This window comes from Salmo salar, chromosome ssa03 (assembly GCF_905237065.1).
Source record: "Salmo salar chromosome ssa03, Ssal_v3.1, whole genome shotgun sequence".
In the NCBI taxonomy this organism is placed as follows: domain Eukaryota; kingdom Metazoa; phylum Chordata; class Actinopteri; order Salmoniformes; family Salmonidae; genus Salmo; species Salmo salar.
Window position 1 is genome coordinate 35127702 of NC_059444.1, and position 22149 is coordinate 35149850.

The 22149-nt window shown below is 43.0% G+C and overlaps 1 protein-coding gene across 4 annotated transcripts in view; it reads left to right on the forward strand.

The window, feature by feature from the left end:
- Positions 1–1818: 1818 nt before the first annotated feature.
- LOC106600425 (matrix metalloproteinase-16) overlaps positions 1819–22149 on the forward strand; it is a 44197-nt gene continuing 23866 nt past the window's right edge. For 2 of the 4 annotated variants that reach the window (XM_014191763.2, XM_014191765.2), the window contains exons 1-5: positions 1819–2303; positions 3776–3924; positions 8070–8186; positions 10557–10723; positions 10840–10977. In XM_014191763.2, coding sequence (XP_014047238.1) covers positions 2175–2303; positions 3776–3924; positions 8070–8186; positions 10557–10723; positions 10840–10977 — 700 coding nt within the window. In that variant the 5' untranslated portion in view covers positions 1819–2174. Of the gene's footprint in view, positions 2304–3775; positions 3925–4207; positions 4223–8069; positions 8187–10556; positions 10724–10839; positions 10978–22149 lie in introns of all 4 variants that reach the window. The other 2 variants (XM_014191762.2, XM_014191761.2) reach the window with 2 other exon arrangements.

The window sequence follows — 22149 nt, forward strand, 5'->3', positions numbered from 1 at the left end:
AAGGCCCTTCTCCCTTCGATTGTTCAGTTTGGCCGGGCGGCGCGCTCTAGGAAGAGTCTTGGTGGTTCCAAACTTATTCCATTTAAGAATGATGGAGGCCACTGTGTTGTTGGGGACCTTCAATGCTGCAGAAATGTTTTGGTACCCTTCCTCAGATCTGTGCCTCGACACAATCCTGTCTCGGAGCTCTACGGACAATTCCTTCAACCTCATGGCTTGGTTTTTACTCTGACATGCGCTGTCAACTGCGGGACCTTATATAGACAGGTGTGTGCATTTCCAAATCATGTCCAATCAATTGAATTTACCACAGGTGGACTCCAATCAAGTTGTAGAAACATCTCAAGGAAGGATGATCAATGGAAACAGGATGCACCTGAGCTCAATTTCAGGTCTCATAGCAAAGGGTCTGAATACTTATGTAAATAAGGTATTTAAATAATGTATTGCTACAATTTCTAAAAACCTGTTTTCGCTTCATCACTATGGGGTATTGTGTATAGATTGATGAGGGAAAGAAATTATGTAATCGATTTTAGAATAAGGCTGTAACCACCAAACGTCACGTAACAAAATGTGGAAAAAGTCAAGGGGTCTGAATACTTTCCGAATGCACTGTATAGTGAGTAATCAATCCAATTTCGTCATGAAAAGGTGAGACAGATCTGTGGCGATTTTCCATGGAGTGTGTTGGTTTAACGTAGCCTCATTTGGCTCCCCCTGACTCCCTCTTACACTGCAGTGCACCCTAGGTCTGTTATCAAGCGCAAGCCATTGAGAGATAGAGGCGTATCCTGTCCAACAAATGTAACAATGTCTCTTTAATCTTTCATATCCATTGAGTAGGGTGTAGCACACGCCACATAATTATTTAATTAAGATATATTTATCTTGACCCCATTGAAGTAGTAGTAGGGAACCTGTTTCTCAATTCAACACTGCCAGCTTGTGGTTGAATTACAGTATCTCTGTCTCATGCAGATTCCTGACATTGGTACCCAGATGAGGTTTCTTGTCTCCATGCATTCATTCACCAATCACCATGAACCTGCTAATGGAGTATTTCCTAGAGTGGTGTTGGGATAGGCTTATCTGACTGAATGGTTATTGATATTAAAATGCTTGTCTTCACCGAATATCATATGTGTATCTTCGTATGTATCGTATTACGGAATAGGCCATATGATTAAAACTGTTAATATACCCCGTATTACATTACATTGTTATAACCGTGTAATAGTCTGTACTTGAATGATATCAGCGCATACTGAAGGATGATTGCTCCATCTGTCTCAGGCTATTTCTATTCCCAGTATACATATTTTATACCAGGGTACATTACATTTGCCTGACGACTGAAACGGAATTCTTCCTCTGCTCTATGTTCAGTGGGGAGAAGAAACTAACATCCCTGGGCCACTGGCGTATAGTTCACCACCGCTGCAACCCCCAACCCTTCCTAAAAACGAAATATATAAAATACAATGTAGGTTGGGGTCCACCCGGAGTTCGGGTCCACCAGATAGCATATGAACACGTCATTAACCATGATTTTCTTTTTAAATTACTGGCAATTTGCTTTAAAACTGCAACATATATTAACTGTGTTAATATATATATACATATTTTTGGGGAAAAAGTTGAGATTGTCCCGTCTTTCAAGGATCCCTCTAAAACGGCAACATTTTCTCTCAGCCTCATGGCAAAATGTGTAAAATAGCATGAGATAAGCTATAAACTGCCGTGGGCGTACATCGCGTTGCGTTTGGGAGCAAGGAGTTTGGGTAGCCAGGCAAACATTACAAGACGCTGGTCTTTACGCCTTCATGGGGAGTGTTGCGCTGCTGGAAACATCAAAGCGCAGGCGTGGACTCTGGAGGTATGATTACTGTACATGGCCATCGATGCCGCTGGATAAACCAAACCAGCGATGTAAATAACAGCGACGGAGGCGGTGGATCTAACATGCCTAATTCTATCACAGCTTGACATGAGAAAGTAATACATGGCATCTGGGTTTATCCCCTTGGCAAAACCACCGCGGCCGTCCTTTTATGCGCGTCTCCGAATTTGGCTTTGACACCTCACCGGATGGTTTTCTTAATTTGACGCACGAACCTAATCACACGACGGGCGGTTTTATCTAATAACCCACTTGGGAAAAACGGGTCATTATGACCTTAGTATCCTCATCTAAAAGAAAACCATTGGATTGTTTTTACGCAGCAGCGTTCTGCTTGCATTTCTTGCTGTGGATTGTATGCGCTGTGTCCGGAGAAGAGCATCATCAGTTCAGCGTTGAGGTAAGATAAATGGCCTGCTTGTGCTTCGCGGCTGCTCATCATAAATTACTGTGCACTCTCCTCTGCTCGGGTGGCAGCGCTTTGCGCGAAAAACAACATTAACTGTGGACGAGGGTTGTTATTTATCTGCTACATCATCAAAGAAGCATGGTGGATGGCATGGCAAATGTATCTGATTCGGATGGATGTTTCAAGACGCGCGGAACATCGAAATGATTATGCGTTCTATTCTTTTTTTTTTTTTTTTTACAATCACAAAAACAACATCTGATGCTGTTGGCATTGTTTTGAACGAGATGGTCCAGCGCCCTTCCGCTCAGTCGGCTCATGAGCTGACACCGTCTGTAATATTTGTTGTCATACATCTGTAAATATATATATGTAGTATACTGTATATACTAGTATTCTATAAATTACCTACGCAACTGGGTGGGTTTATGGTTGTGCAGATTAAGATGTGATCCAAGGTGCGTAATAGGATAGATCGGGTTGAGTATATTGTACCATATTCTCTATATAGGCCTAGTCTACTGTAGGCTATTCTCTCTCATCCCTCAAGTCAAATGACACTGTTAAATGCCACGTTCTGGCCTCGGATCCTTATTCGGTCCTTTGTGCTGTGAACCAGAACCCGGGCCTTAGCTATACACAGACAAAACAAACAAACAACCATTGGCTACATCTGATTGAGCGATGGTGGGAAAGATGGACAAACAACAACAAGGCATTTGGCTCAGTGAGCAAGCGATAGAGATACAGAGATAGGGGGGGGGGAGATAGATGAAGGATTAGCGGAAGCTTCTCATAGGCTGGGTAATGATGGTGATTGTGAGGCAGCAGCGGTTGGATGGCAGTGTGGACAGCTGTGGTGGAGCGTGGCTGCCTGCCGAGCCGCCACCTCATGACTCTTGGCTGACGGTAAACGGGGGATTGGGTCTGACAATGACCCCTGGACGACACTGAATCTCTGCTTTACTCAGAAGGAGTGCAGTGGTGGCAGTGTCACTCTGTGTGGGTGGCAGCTTTGACCAGTGGTGGTTATAGGTAGAAACACTGAGTGAATGTTATTGGGAACTGATTCGGGTAACTGGGCATAGCCACGTGGGTTACAGTGTTCAGCCTTGAATACTGGACTTTGGTCCATCCTAATATGCAGAAGATCTGAACCTGAACTAGGCCTTTTCTCTGTCAGTGTTCCTGTAACTCTGGAAGGCATGAAGGTATACTGTAGCCCGTAGGACGTGGCTTACATGCTACACTTCCATCCTGAGTGTATGAACCTGGAATGTACGATCAGTTTGACTCATACTAGACTTTATGAACAAGGACAGAACTGCATCCGTTTCACCCTGTCATTTCTACCTTGGTGACGATGACCAAAATGTAGCTTATAACTCACGTAATAACAAAGTAATAGCAGCATTTGTCCTGACTCTCTCTCTCCCTCTCTCCTCCCTCTCTCTGTCCTGTAGGGATGGCTACAGAAGTACGGCTACCTGCCCCATACAGACCCCAGAATGGCTGTCCTGCGCTCAGCCCAGACCATGCAGCAAGCCATCGCAGCAATGCAGCGTGTCTACGGCCTCAATGTCACAGGGACACTGGATGAGAGGACCACATAGTGAGTAGACACACACACACACACACACACACACACACACACACACACACACACACACACACACACACACACACACACATACACACACACATACACACACACACACACACAGAATGGCACTGATGTATCAGTGAAAATAGGAACACAAAAAAGTAATTATCACAAATGATAAATGTATGTAGCCTACATTGACTTACCCAAATTAGCTCCAACATCTCTACTAGCAGTCCCATTGAGATCATAACACTTTTCATTCCTCTCTTTCTTGCTTAAATTGATGAAGTGATATCACACTAAGGTGAGGCTCTATCTTTTCCATATTATCTCTGAGCACAGTATTCCATATGTGTTACATGGGTTTGAATGTAACGAGATCAGTCATTGAAGCTCTAACCTGGCCAGCATAGTCTCACCACTTTTTCTCAGAATGGAAAGAACCATTTCAGTCAACTAGATGTCACATTTTTATGGTCATATATTTACTTTGTTTTCTACTAGAATATTTTTTGGTTTCGCTCCCAGAAGTCATATACGGTGCCTTCGGAAAGTATTCAGACCCCTTGACTTTTTCCACGTTTTGTTACGTTACTGCCTTATTCTAAAATTGATTAAAGAAAACATTTTCCTCAGCAATCTACACATAATACCCCATAATGTGTGAGAGCGAAATTACAAGATTATGTTATAATGCTGTTCTTGCATCAAATGGTTGTTTTATGGAGTAGAATAGGGTTCTTAGAACACTGTCATCTGTGTGTGTTCTTCTGAGTTGGGCGTCTGGGGGCTTAATGCTGACAGTGGATTTACGATGCATTTGGTGATAAAATCTAAAGACGGCATTCCATAGCATGAGTTAGTGTTTGTGTGCTGGAAGGTACCAGGGTGGAGATGGCTCGGGTATGGATAATTATGAGAGGAACCTTGTTTTGGGGGTCAGACCCTGGTTTCCACACAATGAGAACAGTCTTTACAGCAGATACTGTTTGCTGTGAATTATTAATTTATTTCATATAAAATCCTAACAAATACAACCCATTTCACACATCTGTTGTTTGTCATGAACATTCAGGAGGATGTACTTTGCTATAAAATGCTGGGGCTCAAATCTGCTCGTTGTGCTCTCAACGAATCATCTAAGGGTGGTTCGTCGACCAGCTTTATTATTGCAAAAATGAATCAATGTTATTAATACCTTTTGAATAAAGTAATATCCTGATTGGTGATCGATCTTGTCTCTCCTCATTATTGATTCGAATTTCCACGACAAATGACAAAGCGAAAACAGTTTTTTGGACATTTTTGCAAATGTATATATATAAAAAAATAATGAAATACCTTATTTACATAAGTATTCAGACCTTGTCTGAACCACCAAATCTCTTTCTAGAGCTGGCCGCCCGGCCAGACTGAGCAATCGGTGGAGAAGGGCCTTGGTCAGGGAGGTGACCAAGGACCCAATGGTCACTCTGACAGAGCTCTAGAGTTCCTCTGTGAAGATGGGAGAGCCTTCCAGAAGGACAACCATCTCTGCAGCACTCCACCAATCAGGCCTTTACAGGTAGAGTGGCCAGACGGAAGCCACTCTTCAGTAAAAGGCACATGACAGCCAGCTTGGAGTTTGTCAAAAGGCACCAGAAGACTGATCATGAGAAACAAGAGTCTTTGGTCTAATGAAACCAAGATTGAACTCTTTGGTCTGAATGCCAAGCGTCACGTCTGGAGGAAACCTGGCACCATCCATACGGTGAAGCATGGTGGTGGCAACATCATGCTGTGGGGGTGTTTTTTAACAGTAGGGACTGGTAGACTAATCAGGATTGTGGGAAAGATGAACAGAGAGTACAGAGAGATCCTTGATGAAAACCTGCTCCAGAGTGCTCAGTATCTCAGACTGGGTTAAAGGTTCACCTTCCAACAGGACAATGACCCTAAGTACACAGCCAAGACGACGCAGGAGTGGCTTCAGGACAAGTCTCTGAATGTCCTTGTGTGGCCCAGCCAGAGCAGGGACTTGAACCGGATCGAACATCTCTGGAGAGACATGAAAATATCTGTGCAGCAACACTCCCCATCCAACCTGACAGAGCTTGAGAGGATCTGCAGAGAAGAATGGGAGAAACTCACCAACATTGTAATTGTTTTAATTTTTTAATTGAACCTTTATTTAACTAGGCAAGTCAGTTAAGAACAAATTCTTATTTACAATGATGGCCTACCCTGGCCAAACCGAACGACGCTGGGCCAATTGTGCGCCGCCCTATGTGACTGCCAATCACGGCTGGATGTGATACAGCCTGGATACAGGTGTGCCAAGCTTGTAGCACCAAAACCAAGAACACTCAAGGCTGTAATTGCTGCCAAAGGTGCTTCAACAAAGTACTGAGTAAAGGGTCTGAATACTTATGTAAATGTGATATTTCCATTTTTTTTTAAATATAAATTATCAAACATTTCTAAAAAACTGTTTTTGCTTTGTCATTATGGGGTATTGTGTGTAGATTGATGTAGGAAAAAAAACTATTTCATACATTTTAGAATAAGGCTGTAATGCAACAAAATGTGGAAAAAGTCAAAAGGTCTGAATACTTTCCAATTGACTGTATATACACTTGAAAAAACGTTTTTGTCACACCATCTCTGTACAGTCTTGCAGTTACTGTTTTAAGGCTTATGATGATGTATTTTGTTTGGGTTGATGTTAAGGTCAGTGTTAGTAGGATTATTAGGGGTAGTAAGAGGCAGCTCTACACTGATTATACGAAACATTAGGAACTCTTTTCATGACACAGACTGACCAGGTGAATCCAGGTGAAAGTTATGAGCCCTTATTGATGTCACTTATTAAATCCACTTCAATCAGTGTAGATGAAGGGGAGGAGACAGGTTAAAGAAGGATTTTTCAGCCTTGAGTCAATTTAGACATGGATTGTGCATGTGTGCCATTCAGAGGGAGATTCGGCAAGAAAAAACATTTAAGTGCCTTTGAACAGGTTTATTATTTTATCTTTATTTAACTAGGCAAGTCAGTTAAGAACAAATTCTTATTTTCAATGACGGCCTAGGAACAGTGCGTTAACTGCCTTGTTCAGGGACAGAACGACAGATTTTTACCTTGTCAGCTCGGGGATTCGATCTTGCAACCTTTCGGTTACTAGTCCAACGCTCTAACCACTAGGTGCCAGGCGCACCGGTTAGAGTGTGTCGAGAACTGCAACGCTGCTGGGTTTTTCACGCTCAACAGTTTCCCGTGTGTATCAAGAATGGTCCACCACCCATAGGACAACGCTTTCGACAATTTGTAGAGTCCATGTCCCGACGAATACAGGCTGTTCTGAGGGCAAAAGGGAGTGCAGCTCAATATTAAGAGGTGTTGTTAATGTTTTGTACACTCAGTGTATATTATTGTGGGAAGTACTAGTCCCATTGTGCACCTAACTGCAGTATGTAAGGCCATGTGTTTGGTATTCTAGTTCAGAGTAGTTCTTGATGTGGCATCAGATATAACCAGTCAAACGTCTGGTTAAAAAAAAGTATGCGGACACCTGCTCGTCGAACATCTCATTCCAAAATCATGGACATTAATATGGAGTTGGTCCCCCCTTTGCTGCTATAACAGCCTCCACTCTTCCGGGAAGTATTTCCACTAGGGGACTTGCTTCCATTCAGCCGCAAGAGCATTAGTGAAGTTAGGCACTGATGTTGGGTGATTAGACCTGGCTCGCAGTCGGTGTTCCAATTCATCTCAAAGGTGTTCGATGGGGTTGAGGTCAGGGCTATGTGCAGGCTAGTCAAGTTCTTCCACACCGATCTCGACAAACCATTTCTGTATGGACCTCGCTTTGTGCATGCGGGGCATTGTCATGCTAAAACAGGAAAGGGCCTTCCCCAAAAGTTGGAAGCACAGAATCGTCTAGAATGTCATTGTATACTGTAGCGTTAAGATTTACCTTTACTGGAACTAAGGGGCCTAGCCCGAATCATGCAAATCAGCCCCAGACCATTATTCCTCCTCCACCAAACTTTACAGTTGGCACTATGCATTGGGGCAATTAGCATTCTCCTGGAATCCGCCAAACCCAAACTGTTGTCCTTCTCTTCCCTCCATTGTCCGCTTCTTCCACCTCCACTACTTCCTTTGTTCTTAGTTGGATGAAGAGGCCGAGGTGTGGAAATCCAGACAAACTAAAGGGCATTTCAAGGTCACGGAAGCGGAGGTACGCGCTGACGGGGCAGAAGTGGCAGCGAACACACATCACTTACAGGTGAGAAATGTAGGCCGGCACATGCACGCACACATGCATCACCTACAGGTGAGAGACTCATTCCAGCAGCCTTGACGGTTACCATGACAACCAGCTGTTAGTCAGATAAGCCAAGGGTTATGATAGGGTTCTGTGTTTGTCAGTGTCGTTATTAATTTGTGCTCTCGCTTCCTCCTTGGTCTCACATTCGTTCAGCGTTGCCTTAGAGATAGCACATATGGGTACACACACACACACACACACACACACACACACACACACACACACACACACACACACGCACACGCACACACACCCACGCACACGCACACACATTGATATACATAGAGGAAGAGTTGTTTGTGTGTGAATAGAAGTCAGGTCAGAGAACAGAATAAAGTGAGGTAATGGTTTTCAACTTTCTTCTTCTTTGCATTCCATTGCATTCCTTTGCAGTTATCTTTCATTTCTCCTTTTAAGAGTACCAGAAGACAAACTGGCAAATTTTAATAGCAAGGACGACCGAGGACGAGAACAACTTTTACTTTGTCCAATTCTCTCCAAATTCCTCTATGCAAATCATCCAATAATCGCAACAAAATATTCAAATTCCCCATCTTATCACACGTGATTAAGTTTCCACTGTTAATGGGGTCTGAGAGAGCGGGATAAGGGGTGCTGCTCGGCGCGGTGGGAAATTGACAGGTTACAGCCGTAATAGACGATAACACTGTCAATTTATTTAAATCCTTCCTTCCTTCCTGCATGTGAATTGATGAGGCACCTCTTCTAATGGAATGTCAGTCAGCCTGGCTGTGCTGCCAGGCTCTGGCTGTCACTACTGACTGCACTCTCCACATGAAAATGAGTTGGGGAGAGAAAACAGGAAAGAAGATTCCTCTCTCTCTCTCTCTCTCTCTCTCTCTCTCTCTCTCGCTCTCTCCCTCGCTCTCACTCTCTCTCCCTCTCTCTCTCTCCTTTTCTCTCTCTCTCTCCCTCTCTCTCTCTCTTTCCCTTGCTCTCTCCCTCTCTCTCTCCCTCTCTCTCTCTCCCTCTCTCTCTCCCTCTCTCTCTCTGTCTGCGAGCAACTGATAACGACAGCTGTGTTAAAAGTGCAGTGAAAGCTGCTGGGTTTGTTGGAATAGTTTAATACTGAAACTTTTTCGAGTGTCTCGTCAACCATTTTAGAGAATATTCTCCCCAAGCAATATTGGGAGGGTGGTTCAGATTTGGACATACAGTATATGATATGTGGTGCTGTATGTGACGCTGTAGTCATCTATTTATTTCTCTATTTAAAATGCTCTGTTTGCGGGGCTGCCTTGTGTTAAAGCTTTGTTGTAGCCTCCCATGTAGTGGCCTCATGGGTGGAATGTTAATATATTTTTGAATGTTATAATTAATCAACATTCTTTTTTTTTTTTCAAATGACGAAAATCCAGTGTTTCTATATCAAATGGTTTGTTATATTTTAGTCTTCTGTGATGCGTATAAAGTGTAATATTGGGAATCAAACTCAACATTTAATACATATCAGCTCTATATCTGACATTGTACAGGTGTCTTATTTTTTTTAAGCCCATAACCATGTGTGTGAGGTGTATACTTTTGTTTCAAAGTAGATTTGTTTGACTATCAAGAAACACTCTGTGTGACCCTGATTTAGCCCACTGCAGTAAAAATTATGAATGATGTGTGTCACGGTTGTCGTAGGAATGAGCGGACCAAAGTGCAGCGTGTGTGTCGTTCCACATTTTATTTACTCTGTGAAACTATGCAATACATATAAACAAACTTGAATAACCCCCCAAACAAACGTGACGCAGAGGTGAAACATACACTACTCAAAAACAATCTCCCACAAACCCAGGTGGAAAAAAAACTCTACATAAGTATGATCTCCAATTAGAGACGACAAGGACCAACTGCCTCTAATTGGAGATCATCCCAAACAAAACCAACATAGAAATACAAAACTAGAACATGAACATAGAAATAGAAAACATAGAAAAACACCCCCTGTCACGCCCTGACCTACTCTACCATAGAAAATAACATCTTACTATGGTCAGGACGTGACAATGTGGGTATGATTGGTCTGGTTAGATCAGAATAGGAGTTAAATCTTTCTAAGGAGTAAAATATTTTTCTTATATTACTGTCAATGTCTTATAAAAAAAAATGACCAGTAAAACCTTGCTCTCATTTAGCTGGTGGTACCATCCAACATCCCAATAACCCCCCACCCAGGATGGATCACACAATCTGTTTTCCACATTTATCATATTCCCTATCCATTTCTCTCCTAACATCAGGTCTTTATTGTAAAACATGTTGTCAATGTAAAGAAGAATATGTTCTTAATTGACTAACCCTCTCTTCCTCCCTCAGCATAAAGAACGTCACACCCAAAGTGGGCTCTAGGGAGACCCACGATGCTATCCGGCGTGCGTTTGACGTGTGGCAGGGGGTGACGCCGCTCCACTTCGAGGCCGTCCCTTACAGCGCCCTGGAGAGTGGCAGGCGTGATGTGGACATCACCATCATCTTCGCCTCAGGTGAGAATTGTATTGAATGGTGCCTGGGAGAGGAAAACTGAAACTATGTCAATGTCGGCCTAATCCCGTTCTCCCAATGTAAACTTTGAAGTTAAATTAAATTGATCTCACCTCAGGTTTCCATGGCGACAGCTCACCCTTCGACGGCGAGGGCGGGTTCCTAGCCCACGCCTACTTTCCGGGCCCTGGGATCGGAGGGGACACCCACTTCGACTCAGACGAACCCTGGACCCTGGGGAACCCCAACCACGATGGTGAGAGATGGAAAGAGGGAGAGGGAGAGAAAGGGGGAAAGATAAAGAGGGAGTGGAGAGGGGGTGGGGAGGTTTAGAGAGAAAGATTAAAGGAATATAGTTGTGAGAGAATCATATCAAAGCCTAACAAGTCCAAAAATGGATACTGTCCAGTGACGTGCGGTGAGGTCGGTGGCTGGGTATGCACTGGCTATTATCAAAGCCAGATTTACTCACAAATAAACCTTGATGAAGCCCAAATTCACCATATAACAGATAGCTCCAACAACCAGCGACATAAGCTATTAACTGAAATTAACAAAAGAATATCACCAAATGTAAATACCAATGTAGCTAAGATACACATGGGATAGCCTCCGATGGCAGCATATTTCATATCATCCGACAAAATGACACAATGCTCAACTCAGCCGTAGGCCGATGTAGCGTCCACAGTTACAACTGATGTCACTAAAATACCCATGTGTGGACACATTTAATCGGAATAATTCCCAACGAAAACACACACACACACACACACACACACACACACACACACACACACACACACACACACACACACACACACACACACACACACACACACACACACACACTAATATTATTATGTCAAATATTATTACACACAAATACTGTATATAATAAATAAGGTATTAACAAAATGTCCATATCAACAATCGAAATGTCTGAAAAGTGTCTCATCAAAACAGAATTCTAGCTTGATAAATCAAATGCATCAAAGGGATGTTGTCCGTTAATCAAAACCATAAACAGCTAGACAGCTTTAGGAAATTAAATACATATTAAAGCCACTAAAGTATAGACAATGGTGAAAATGAGGAAGTAAGCTACAAAGGAAAATCTTTTATTAAAAGGTATCTGAGGCTGTGGCCAGGATTCAGCACTACTGAATGGACAGCGCCTTGGAGGCAACTAATGTGATAGCCTACAGGTTAACTCAGTTGTGCTGAATGGTAAGCAGCACTATTCTCATGTTCAGTCAACAGTAACCTAAACCGCAAAAAAAAAGAACATTATTTTACATTCTGGGCTGCATTTCACTGACTGTGAGATCACCAAGTTTAACAGTGAATAAATAGAACTTTGGGCACTTTTTCTCTTATCTTGGCCTGCACCCCATTAAGCTGGGATGCCATCACTGAGGACCCATCGTATGTTTGAGCTACCAGCTTTTCAACTCAGTTGTACTTCCCCAACATTCCCAATACATAATCTGCCAAGGCTGCAGCTCATTTGTCATCACTCACTAGTGCTGAATGATTAACCAAAATGTTGGTTATTAAACAACTAATTGACTGACGCGCAATTTCTCGAGAGAGAAATCAAATCATTCACGAGAGAAATCAAGTCAAGAACTATGTGGGACGCTGGGCTGAATGGAGTTGGAGTTTTCATCAACCTAGTTCAGCGCATAAACGTGGTAATTAACTACAATGACCATAATCCATTGCGCCTGTTCTTTCTGGCTCGGACAGAGATAGATACACTTTACTACCTGCTACATTAGGTTAGATACACACAGACCACATAGACCACATGAAAGACGAATGTACACAACAATGACGAGAGGGATAGAGACAGTTTGTGAAAGTATGCCTTATCTACTTTGAAGAACTCGTAAAATGATTTAGTCAAACAGCTCTGCAGCATACTTAGGCAGGTTAGCCTAGATAAATAGGATGACTAAAGACAGTACAGTATAGGGAGGACAGAGATAACGTTAGATGGTCTGGCTGGCTGGCTACTATTGCTACTGAAATATTTTCTATGGATGTTTACCAGAAGATACCGACCCTGCCTTTACAGTTGTTTACACTGAGCTGCACTGGGGTTGGAACACAATCATGGTTACTTTAAGACACTGTGGAGCCAGCGCGATATATGGGTCGGAAAATTTACCTCAATGTAGGGATGAGATATGCCACTGTACTCCAAATTTTACCTTTATCCACACTGATACATTGAGAAGACTGAAATAATAATAACAACAAAGAAGCTAATTGGCTGAGAATGACATTCCAAAATGGCTGCTGTGGCTACTGCTAGCTAGCATAAGGATGAAAAGGGCAGTTTTCCGAACTAATAATCGAGCTGAAACTGAAACGACCTCAAAAAGCACTAATCGTTAGGCACTATCCCTCACATTATTAAATTCCCAAAACACCTCCTTGATTTCACTTTTAGCCACATAATGAAAAATTACAGAGATCTGGGCTTTGTTTGTAACATCTATGGTTTCATCTACTTCTACTGCAAAAATGGGGCTACATTAATCTCATCTTCAAAGTCCTTTCGAATCATATCAATGACTGCTTCAATCAAATCATTCTGTATTCTGTTTGATAACCGAAAACACAGTGGAAGTTTTTTTTAGCAAAGGTATACAATAACTCCACATAGTTGCCACGATTACATAAGCTTGTACTCAAATAAAATACAATTTTACAACAGGTGTAGACCTTACAGTGAAATGCTTACTTACAAGCCCTTATCCAACAATGCAGTTTTACGAAAAATATGTGTTAAGTATTATAAGAAATAAAAGTAACAAATAATTAAAGAGCAGCAATAAAATAACAATAGCGAGGCTATATACAGGGGGTACCGGTACAGAGTCAATGTGTGGGGGCACTGGTTAGTCGAGGTAATTGAGGTAATATGTACATACATGTATGTAGAGTTAAAGTGACTATGCATAGATAATAAACAGAGAATATCAGCAGTGTAAAACATGAGCTTTATGGCTTGGGGGTAGAAGCTGTTGAGAAGCCTTTTGGACCTAGACATGGCGCTACGGTAACGCTTGTCGTGTGGTAACAGAAAGAACAGTCTATGACTAGGGTGGCTGGAGTCTTTGACAATTTTTCGGGCCTTCCTCTGACACCGCCTGGTATAGAGGTCCTGGATGGCAGGAAGTTTGGCCCCAGTGATGTACTTGGCTGTACGCACTACCCTCTGTAGTGCCTTGCGGTCGGAGGCCGAACAGTTGCCATACCAGGCAGTGATGCAACAGGTCAGGATGCTCTCGATGGTGCAGCTGTAGAACATTTTGAGGATCTGAGGACCCATGCCAAATCTTTTCAGTCTCCAAAGGGAGAAGAGGTTTTGTCATGCCTTCTTCACGACTGTCTTGGTGTGCTTGGACCATGATAGTTTGTTGGTGATGTGAACACCAAGGAACTTGAAGCTCTCCACTACAGCCCCGTCGATGAGAATGGGGGCGTGCTCGGTCCTCCTTTTCCTGTAGTCCATAATCATCTCCTTTGTCTTGATCACATTGAGGGAGAGGTTGTTGTCCTGGCACCACACGGCCAGGTCTCTGACGTCCTCCCTATAGGCTGTCTCATCGTTGTCAGTGATCAGGCCTACCACTGTTGTATCATCAGCAAACTTAATGATGGTGTTGGAGACATGCCTGGCCATGCAGTCATGAGTGAACAGGGAGTACAGGAGGGGACTGAGCACACACTTCTGAGGGGCCCCTGTGTTGAGGATCAGCGTGGCGAATGTGTTGTTACCTACCCTTACCACCTGGGGATGGCCCATCAGGAAGTCCAGGATCCAGTTGCAGAGGGAGGTATTTAGTCCCAGGTTACTTAGCTTAGTGGTGAGCTTTGAGGGCACTATGGTGTTGAACGCTGAGCTGTAGTAAATGAAAAGCATTCTCACATAGGTTTTCCTTTTGTCCAGGTGGGAAAGGGCAGTGTGGAGTGCAATAGAGATTGCATCATCTGTGGATCTGTTGGGGCGGTATGCAAATTCAAGTGGGTCTAGGGTTTCTGGGATAATGGTGTTGATGTGGGCCATGACCAGCCTTTCAAAGCACTTCATGGCTACAGACGTGTGCTACGTGTCGGTAGTAATTTAGGCAGGTTACCTTGGTGTTCTTGGGCACAGGCACTAACGGTGGCCTGCTTACAGACTCAGACAGGGAGAGGTTGAAAATGTCAGTGAAGACACTTTCCAGTTGGTCAGAGTACACGTCCTGGTAATCCATCTGGCTCTGCGGCCTTGTGAATGTTGACCTGTTTAAAGGTCTTACTCACATCAGTTACTGAGAACGTGATCACCGTCGTCCGGAACAGCTGATGCTCGCATGCATGTTTCAGTGTTACTTGCCTCAAAGCGAGCATAGAAGTAATTTAGCTCGTCTGGGAGGCTCGTGTCACTGGGCAGCTCGTGGCTGTGCTTCTCTTTGTAGTCTGTAATAGTTTGCAAGCCCTGCCACATCTGATGTGTGTCGGAGCTGGTGTTATACAATTCAATCTTAGTCCTGTATTGACGCTTTGCCTGTTTCATGGTTCGTCGGCGGGCATAGTGGGATTTCTTATAAGCTTCTGGGGTTAGAGTCCCGCTCTTTGAAAGTGGCAGCTCTACCCTTCAGCTCAGTGCAGATGTTGCCTGTAATCCATGGCTTCTGGTTGGGGTATGTGCGTACAGTCACTGTGGGGGGGACGTCATCGATGCACTTATTGATGAAGCCAGTGACTGATGCGGTGTACTCCTCAATGCCATCGGATGAATCCCGGAACATATTCCAGTCTGTGCTAGCAAAACAGTCCTGTAGCTTAGCATCTGCTTCATCTGACCACTTTTTTATTGCCCGAGTCACTGATGCTACCTGCTACTAGGGTGGCAGGTACCCTAGTGGTTAGAGTGTTGGGCCAGTAACTGAAACGTTGCTGGATCAAATCCCTGAGCTGACAAGGTAAAAATCTGTTGTTCTGTCACAGAAGAAGGCAGTTAAACTCCTGTAGGCTGTCATTGTAAATAAGAATTTGTTCTTAACTGACTTGCCTAGTTAAATAAATGTGAAATGTTTTGCTTGTCAGCCGGAATCAGGAGAATAGAATTATGGTCAGATTTGCCGAATGGAGGGCGAGGGAGAGGCTTTGTATGCGTGTCTGTGTGTGGAGTAAAGGTGGTCTATAGTTTTTTTCCCTCTGGTTGCACATTTAACATGCTGGTAGAAATGAGGTAAAACAGATTTAAGTTTCCCTGCATTAACACCGGCCAATAGGAGCGCCGCCTCTGGATGAGCGGCTTATGGCCATATACAGCTCATTGAGTGCGGTCTTAGTGCCAGCATCGGTTTGTGGTGGTAAATAGACAGCTACGAAGAATATAGATGAAAACTCTCTTGGTAAATAGTGTAGTCTACAGCTTATCATGAGATACTCTACCTCAGGCGAGCAAAACCTTGAGACTTACTTAGATATCGTGCAGTAGCTGTTGTTTACAAATATACATAGACCGGCACCCCTTGTCTTACCAGAAGCTACTGTTCTTTTCTGCTGATACAGTGTATAACCTGCCAGCTGTATGTTATTCATGTCATCTTTCAGCCACGACTCGGTGAAACATAAGATATTACAGTTTTGAATGTCCCATTGGTAGGATATACGTGCTTGTAGTTAGTCTATTTCATTATCCAATTATTGTATGTTGGCTAATAGGACCGATGGTAAAGGCAAATTACCCACTCACCGTCAGATTCTTACAAGGTACCCCGACCTTCGTCCTCGATATCTCCGTCTCTTTCTCCTGGGAATGACGGGGATGAGGGCCTTGTCGGGTATCTGGAGTAAATCCCTCTCATCCGACTCATTAAAGAAAAATTATCTTTCAATATGAAGTGAGTAATTGTTGTCCTGATTTCTTGAAGCTCTTTTCGGTCAGAAGAGATTGTGGTAGAAACATTATGTGCAAAAATAAGTTACAAATAATGTGAAAAAACACACAATAGCACAATTGGTTAGAAGACTGTAAAATGGCAGCCATTCTCTCCGGCGCCATCATTACTGCAAAATGTTAACTCTTGTTTCCCTAGGTAGCATGTTGCTCTAATAAGGTCCTTCAAAATCTCACAGTTTTCCTTTACCTTAGCATTGTGGATGGTCACTAGCATTGTGGATGGTCACTTGTTGTTTTTGCCCATCATTTAACGCCAGATCGATCATGTGTTCTCAAAAGTTTTTAGGGTGATCTGGTGTTGGATGTGCGATGCCGACTTTTCGTGTTTGTTGAGGGCATTGGTCAGGTTGTTGAGGTTGCAGTAGCCGCCTTCCACCCAAACGTTGTCCCCGGATGAGAAGAGCAGGCAGGGGAAAGAGTACAGGCGGCTTCTAGTAGCGCAGAAGTAGCGCCACTTCTGTTTAAACGGTCGTATGATTTTCTGTCCCTTCCTCTGTTGAAATTCAGTAAGTGCAAGTGTTGGTCTCCCTCTCTGAATTCTACCAAGTTTTCCTTGGAAATCTAAGTCTTTTCATAGTCCCCAAATCAAGAACAAATTCAAGAAAGCGTACAGTATTATATAGAGCCATTATGGCATGGAACTCCCTTCCATTTCATATCGCTCAAATGAACAGCAAACCTGGTTGAAAAAAATGTTATAAACAACACACGGCACAACTCCTCTCCCCTATTTGACCTCAATATTTTGTGTGTACTGTATGTATTGATATATAGCTATGAGTGACTTTTTAAATGTATAGTATGTAGTTCTGTCCTAGAGCTGGTCTTGTCTAATAATGCTCTGTATTATGCCATGTTTAATGTTTGGTGTGGACGCCAGGAAGAGTAGCTGCTACTTTCGCAACAGCTAATGAGGATGCTAATAAAATACCTAATACATACAGTAAATTGGACGTTTTTTGAGGTACAGTAGTGTCCATTTTGTCATGTTGTCTTTGCTAGCTAGCATCGTTCAGTTTAAAGGATGCACGTGCCAAATTATGTAGACATGCCCAAATGTGCAGAGCTTTCCCACACAACATGTTTAGGCAAAACATGCAAAATATGAAATCCACTCAATGCAACAAATGTCAGCTAGGCAAAGCAGTGAGTCCTACCCTGACCCTGTCCGTTAACAGTGACTGGAATCATGAACGGCCGTGTGCATCAACGATTTGAATGGATTTTAAAGGATGGGAAGGAAGGAATGCATACCGTGGCATCTTTCCTGAGGTTTTGATGCAGTTTTTGCACATTTGGGGATTTTGAGCTTAAAAACCACCAGAATCACAGAGAAAAGACATTTGATAAAAGAAATAGAATTACCATATTTTATATAATTAAATGTTTTATTAGGCTTTTCATAACAGCTTTTTTTTATTAGACCGCCTACCCTGACTGCACGTCACTGATACAGTCTGCATTTGAACAGGCTGCATTGTATTGCACCACACCCTGCTGTTATCAGATATAAACCCTCACATTTTCATTCTGTTATGGTCAGGGAGTGTATTGTACTGTAGCTGCAGGGCAGGGTGGAGTGGGGCTCCAGCCTGCAGCCCTAGAGAGCTGCAGCTTGAAGAGGGTAATCAGATCCCTCTCTCAGCCCTGTCAGCCTCCATCCATCCACCGTCAGGCAGCACTTTACTTTAATTACCCTGCTGCCTGCCTGCTCTGCTCTGGCTGCCGTTAGTACTGCCTGCGGAACAGCACATCTAGAGGGCTGTCAGGCAGCATTAACTGGCACAACACTGCCACTTAGATAGGCAGTCGCCTCCTATGCCACCTGCCTGTCAGTGTGAAAAGGGCAATAGCAGCCAGTGTTTTGTTTGTTTCTTGGTTCAGCTTTTTGTCCTGTAGCCCCCTATCAATTCTCCTCAGTTGCTTCTTGTTATTATCTGATTCAGATTTCTCTCTACATGTTGTTTAAAATCATGGCTAACCACGCAGAATAGACTCTGGTTCAATCCTTTGCCTCAGCTTGTGTGTGTAAATCAATGACTGTAAAACAGAGCTGTCAAATCATTTTTAGATTTGTGTGTATTTATATAGTTGTTGTGGAACTGTTAGATTACATGTTAGATATTGCTGCACTGTCGGAATTAGAAGCACAAGCATTTCACTACACTCGCAATAACCTCTGCTAACCATGTGTATGTGACCAATAAAATTTCATTTGATTTTGACAAAGTACCTTACTATTATAGATTTCCAATAAAATCAGCAAAAATTGCTTTTTTAGCAAAAAACTATTTCTCAAGCAGGAATTACGCTAGGACTGTCTGAGTGGTCTGAGTGGGAAGGGGAAAACTGAAAACTAGGTGTTATTGGCAGAGGTTTGGAACTCTCTTTTTTATTGGTCTATTAACCAATTTACCGCATGGGGATGTCACCATGGAAAGCCAAAACTCCTTAAGCGATGTTCTCAGAATGTTCAGAGAATGTGTGGTTCTCTTTTGTGTCAGTTCTTGGCAATATTCTGGGAATGTAAGAAAAATTATTATTCTACACATCAATTTAAAGAATCAATTAGCTTTAAATTCCATTCTCAGAACATGAAGAAAACTTTCCATAAAAGTCACAAGAAAACTTAGCAACATTCAGAAAACGTTATAAGAATGTTATTTAAAAATATGTACATTCCATTCTGTGTCAACAAAACTCTATCGTCTATCTTGTTAACTGTGTTCAAATGTGTTGACAGCAGTGGTGTAAAGTACTTAAGTAAAAATACTTTAAAGTACTACTTCAGTCGATTTTGGGGGTATCTGTACTTTACTATTTATATTTTTGATAACTTTTACTTTTTCTACACAAGAAAATATTGTCCCTTTTACTCCATACAATGTTGTGTCCTACTGTATCTATAGCTTTAGTACCAGTCTCTTTAGCTAACATTCCACTCCTTGTCATTGCCAAAGAGACTGACCCTTTCGGTAATCTTCAAATATGAACATTCTATCATTAATGAGCTCGAGGAAATCAGAGGATTTGATCCTGATTCGATAACCATCACAGCTATACTCCAATCACAATGTTTATGCAAATTAGATTGATAGGAAAACTTAATTCATGAATTTGATTGCATACATTATAGCATCGGGTATTCTGAGGTAATACATTTCATTGCAAACATAAACACAGGGCGTGGGGAGAACAGAGGATTTCCGTTTATTGCATTTTTACCACCAGCCAATGTGATTGTATCACACCAGAGAAGCTCTTCCCCGCCAGTTCAGTGTGAACGCTGAAGCTTCTTTTATATCCAGCATAGAAGAACAACCTTGCTTCTTTCCTGAATATACAGTTGAAGTCGGAAGTTTACATACACTTAGGTTGGAGACACTAAAACTCGTTTTTCCAAACACTCCACACATTTCTTGTTAACAAACTATAGTTTTGGCAAGTTGGTTAGGACATCTGCTTTGTGCTTGACACAAGTCATTTTTCCAACAATTGTTTACAGATGTGATGCTCGTCGAAATGAGTAGACCAAGGTGCAGCGTGTTGAGTGCTCATGATAAATATTTATTTAAACTCAGAACACTAAAGCAAAACAACAAATAACGGAAAACGAACGTCACGTTCTGCAGGCTTTACAAAGCTGTGCAAAAACAAGATCCCACAACTGAAAGTGTAAAAAAATAAAAAATAAAAGGGCTGCCTAAGTATGATTCCTAATCAGAGACAACAATAAACAGCTGCCTCTGATTAGGAACCATACTCTGCTCAACACAAAGAAATAGAAAACATAGAAATGAACATAGAAATACAAAATCTAGAATTCCCACCCGAATCACACCCTGGCCTAACCAAAATAGGGAAAATAAACGGCAATCTAAGGTCAGGGCGTGACAACAGACAGATTATTTCACTTATAGTTCATTGTATCACAATTCCAGTGGGTCAGAAGTTTACATACACTAAGTTGACTGTGCCTTTAAACAGCTTGGAAAATTCCAGAAAATTATGTCATGGCTTTAGAAGCTTCTGATAGGCTAATTGACATATTTTGAGTCAATTGGAGGAGTACCCGTGGATGTATTTCAAGGCCTACCTTCAAACTCAGTGCCTCTTTGCTTGACATCATGGGAAAATCAAAAGAAATAAGCCAAGACCTCAGAAAAACATTTGTAGACCTCCACAAGTCTGGTTCATCCTTGGGAGCAATTTCCAAATGCCTGAAGGTACCATGTTCATCTGTACAAACAATAGTACGCAAGTATACTGCTCAAAAAAATAAAGGAACACTTAAACAACACAATGTAACTCCAAGTCAATCACACTTCTGTGAAATCAAACTGTCCACTTAGGAAGCAACACTGATTGACAATAAATTTCACATGCTGTTGTGCAAATGGAATAGACAAGAGGTGGAAATTATAGGCAATAAGCAAGACACCCCCAATAAAGGAGTGGTTCTGCAGGTGGAGACCACAGACCACTTCTCAGTTCCTATGCTTCCTGGCTGATGTTTTGGTCACTTTTGAATGCTGGCGGTGCTTTCACTCTAGTGGTAGCATGAGACGGAGTCTACAACCTACACAAGTGGCTCAGGTAGTGCAGCTCATCCTGGATGGCACATCAATGCGAGCTGTGGCAAGAAGGTTTGCTGTGTCTGTCAGCGTAGTGTCCAGAGCATGGAGGCGCTACCAGGAGACAGGCCAGTACATCAGGAGACGTGGAGGAGGCCGTAGGAGGGCAACAACCCAGCAGCAGGACCGCTACCACCGCCTTTGTGCAAGGAGGAGCACTGCCAGAGCCCTGCAAAATGACCTCCAGCAGGCCACAAATGAGCATGTGTCTCCTCAAACGGTCAGAAACAGACTCCATAAGGGTGGTATGAGGGCCCGACATCCACAGGTGGGGGTTGTGCTTACAGCCCAACACCGTGCAGGACGTTTGGCATTTGCCAGAGAACACCAAGATTGGCAAATTCGCCACTGGCGCCCTGTTCTCTTCACAGATGAAAGCAGGTTCACACTGAGCACGTGACAGACGTGACAGAGTCTGGAGACGCCGTGGAGAATGTTCTGCTGCCTGCAACATCCTCCAGCATGACTGGTTTGGCGGTGGGTCAGTCATGGTGTGGGGTGGCATTTCTTTGGGGGGGCCGCACAGCCCTCCATGTGCTCGCCAGAGGTAGCCTGACTGCCATTAGGTACCGAGATGAGACCATATGCTGGTGCGGTTGGCCCTGGGTTCCTCCTAATGCAAGACAATGCTAGACCTCATGTGGCTGGAGTGTGTCAGCAGTTCCTGCAAGAGGAAGGCATTGATGCTATGGACTGGCCCGCCCGTTCCCCAGACCTGAATCCAATTGAGCATATCTGGGACATCATGTCTCACTCCATCCACCAACACCACGTTGCACCACAGACTGTCCAGGAGTTGGCGGATGCTTTAGTCCAGATCTGG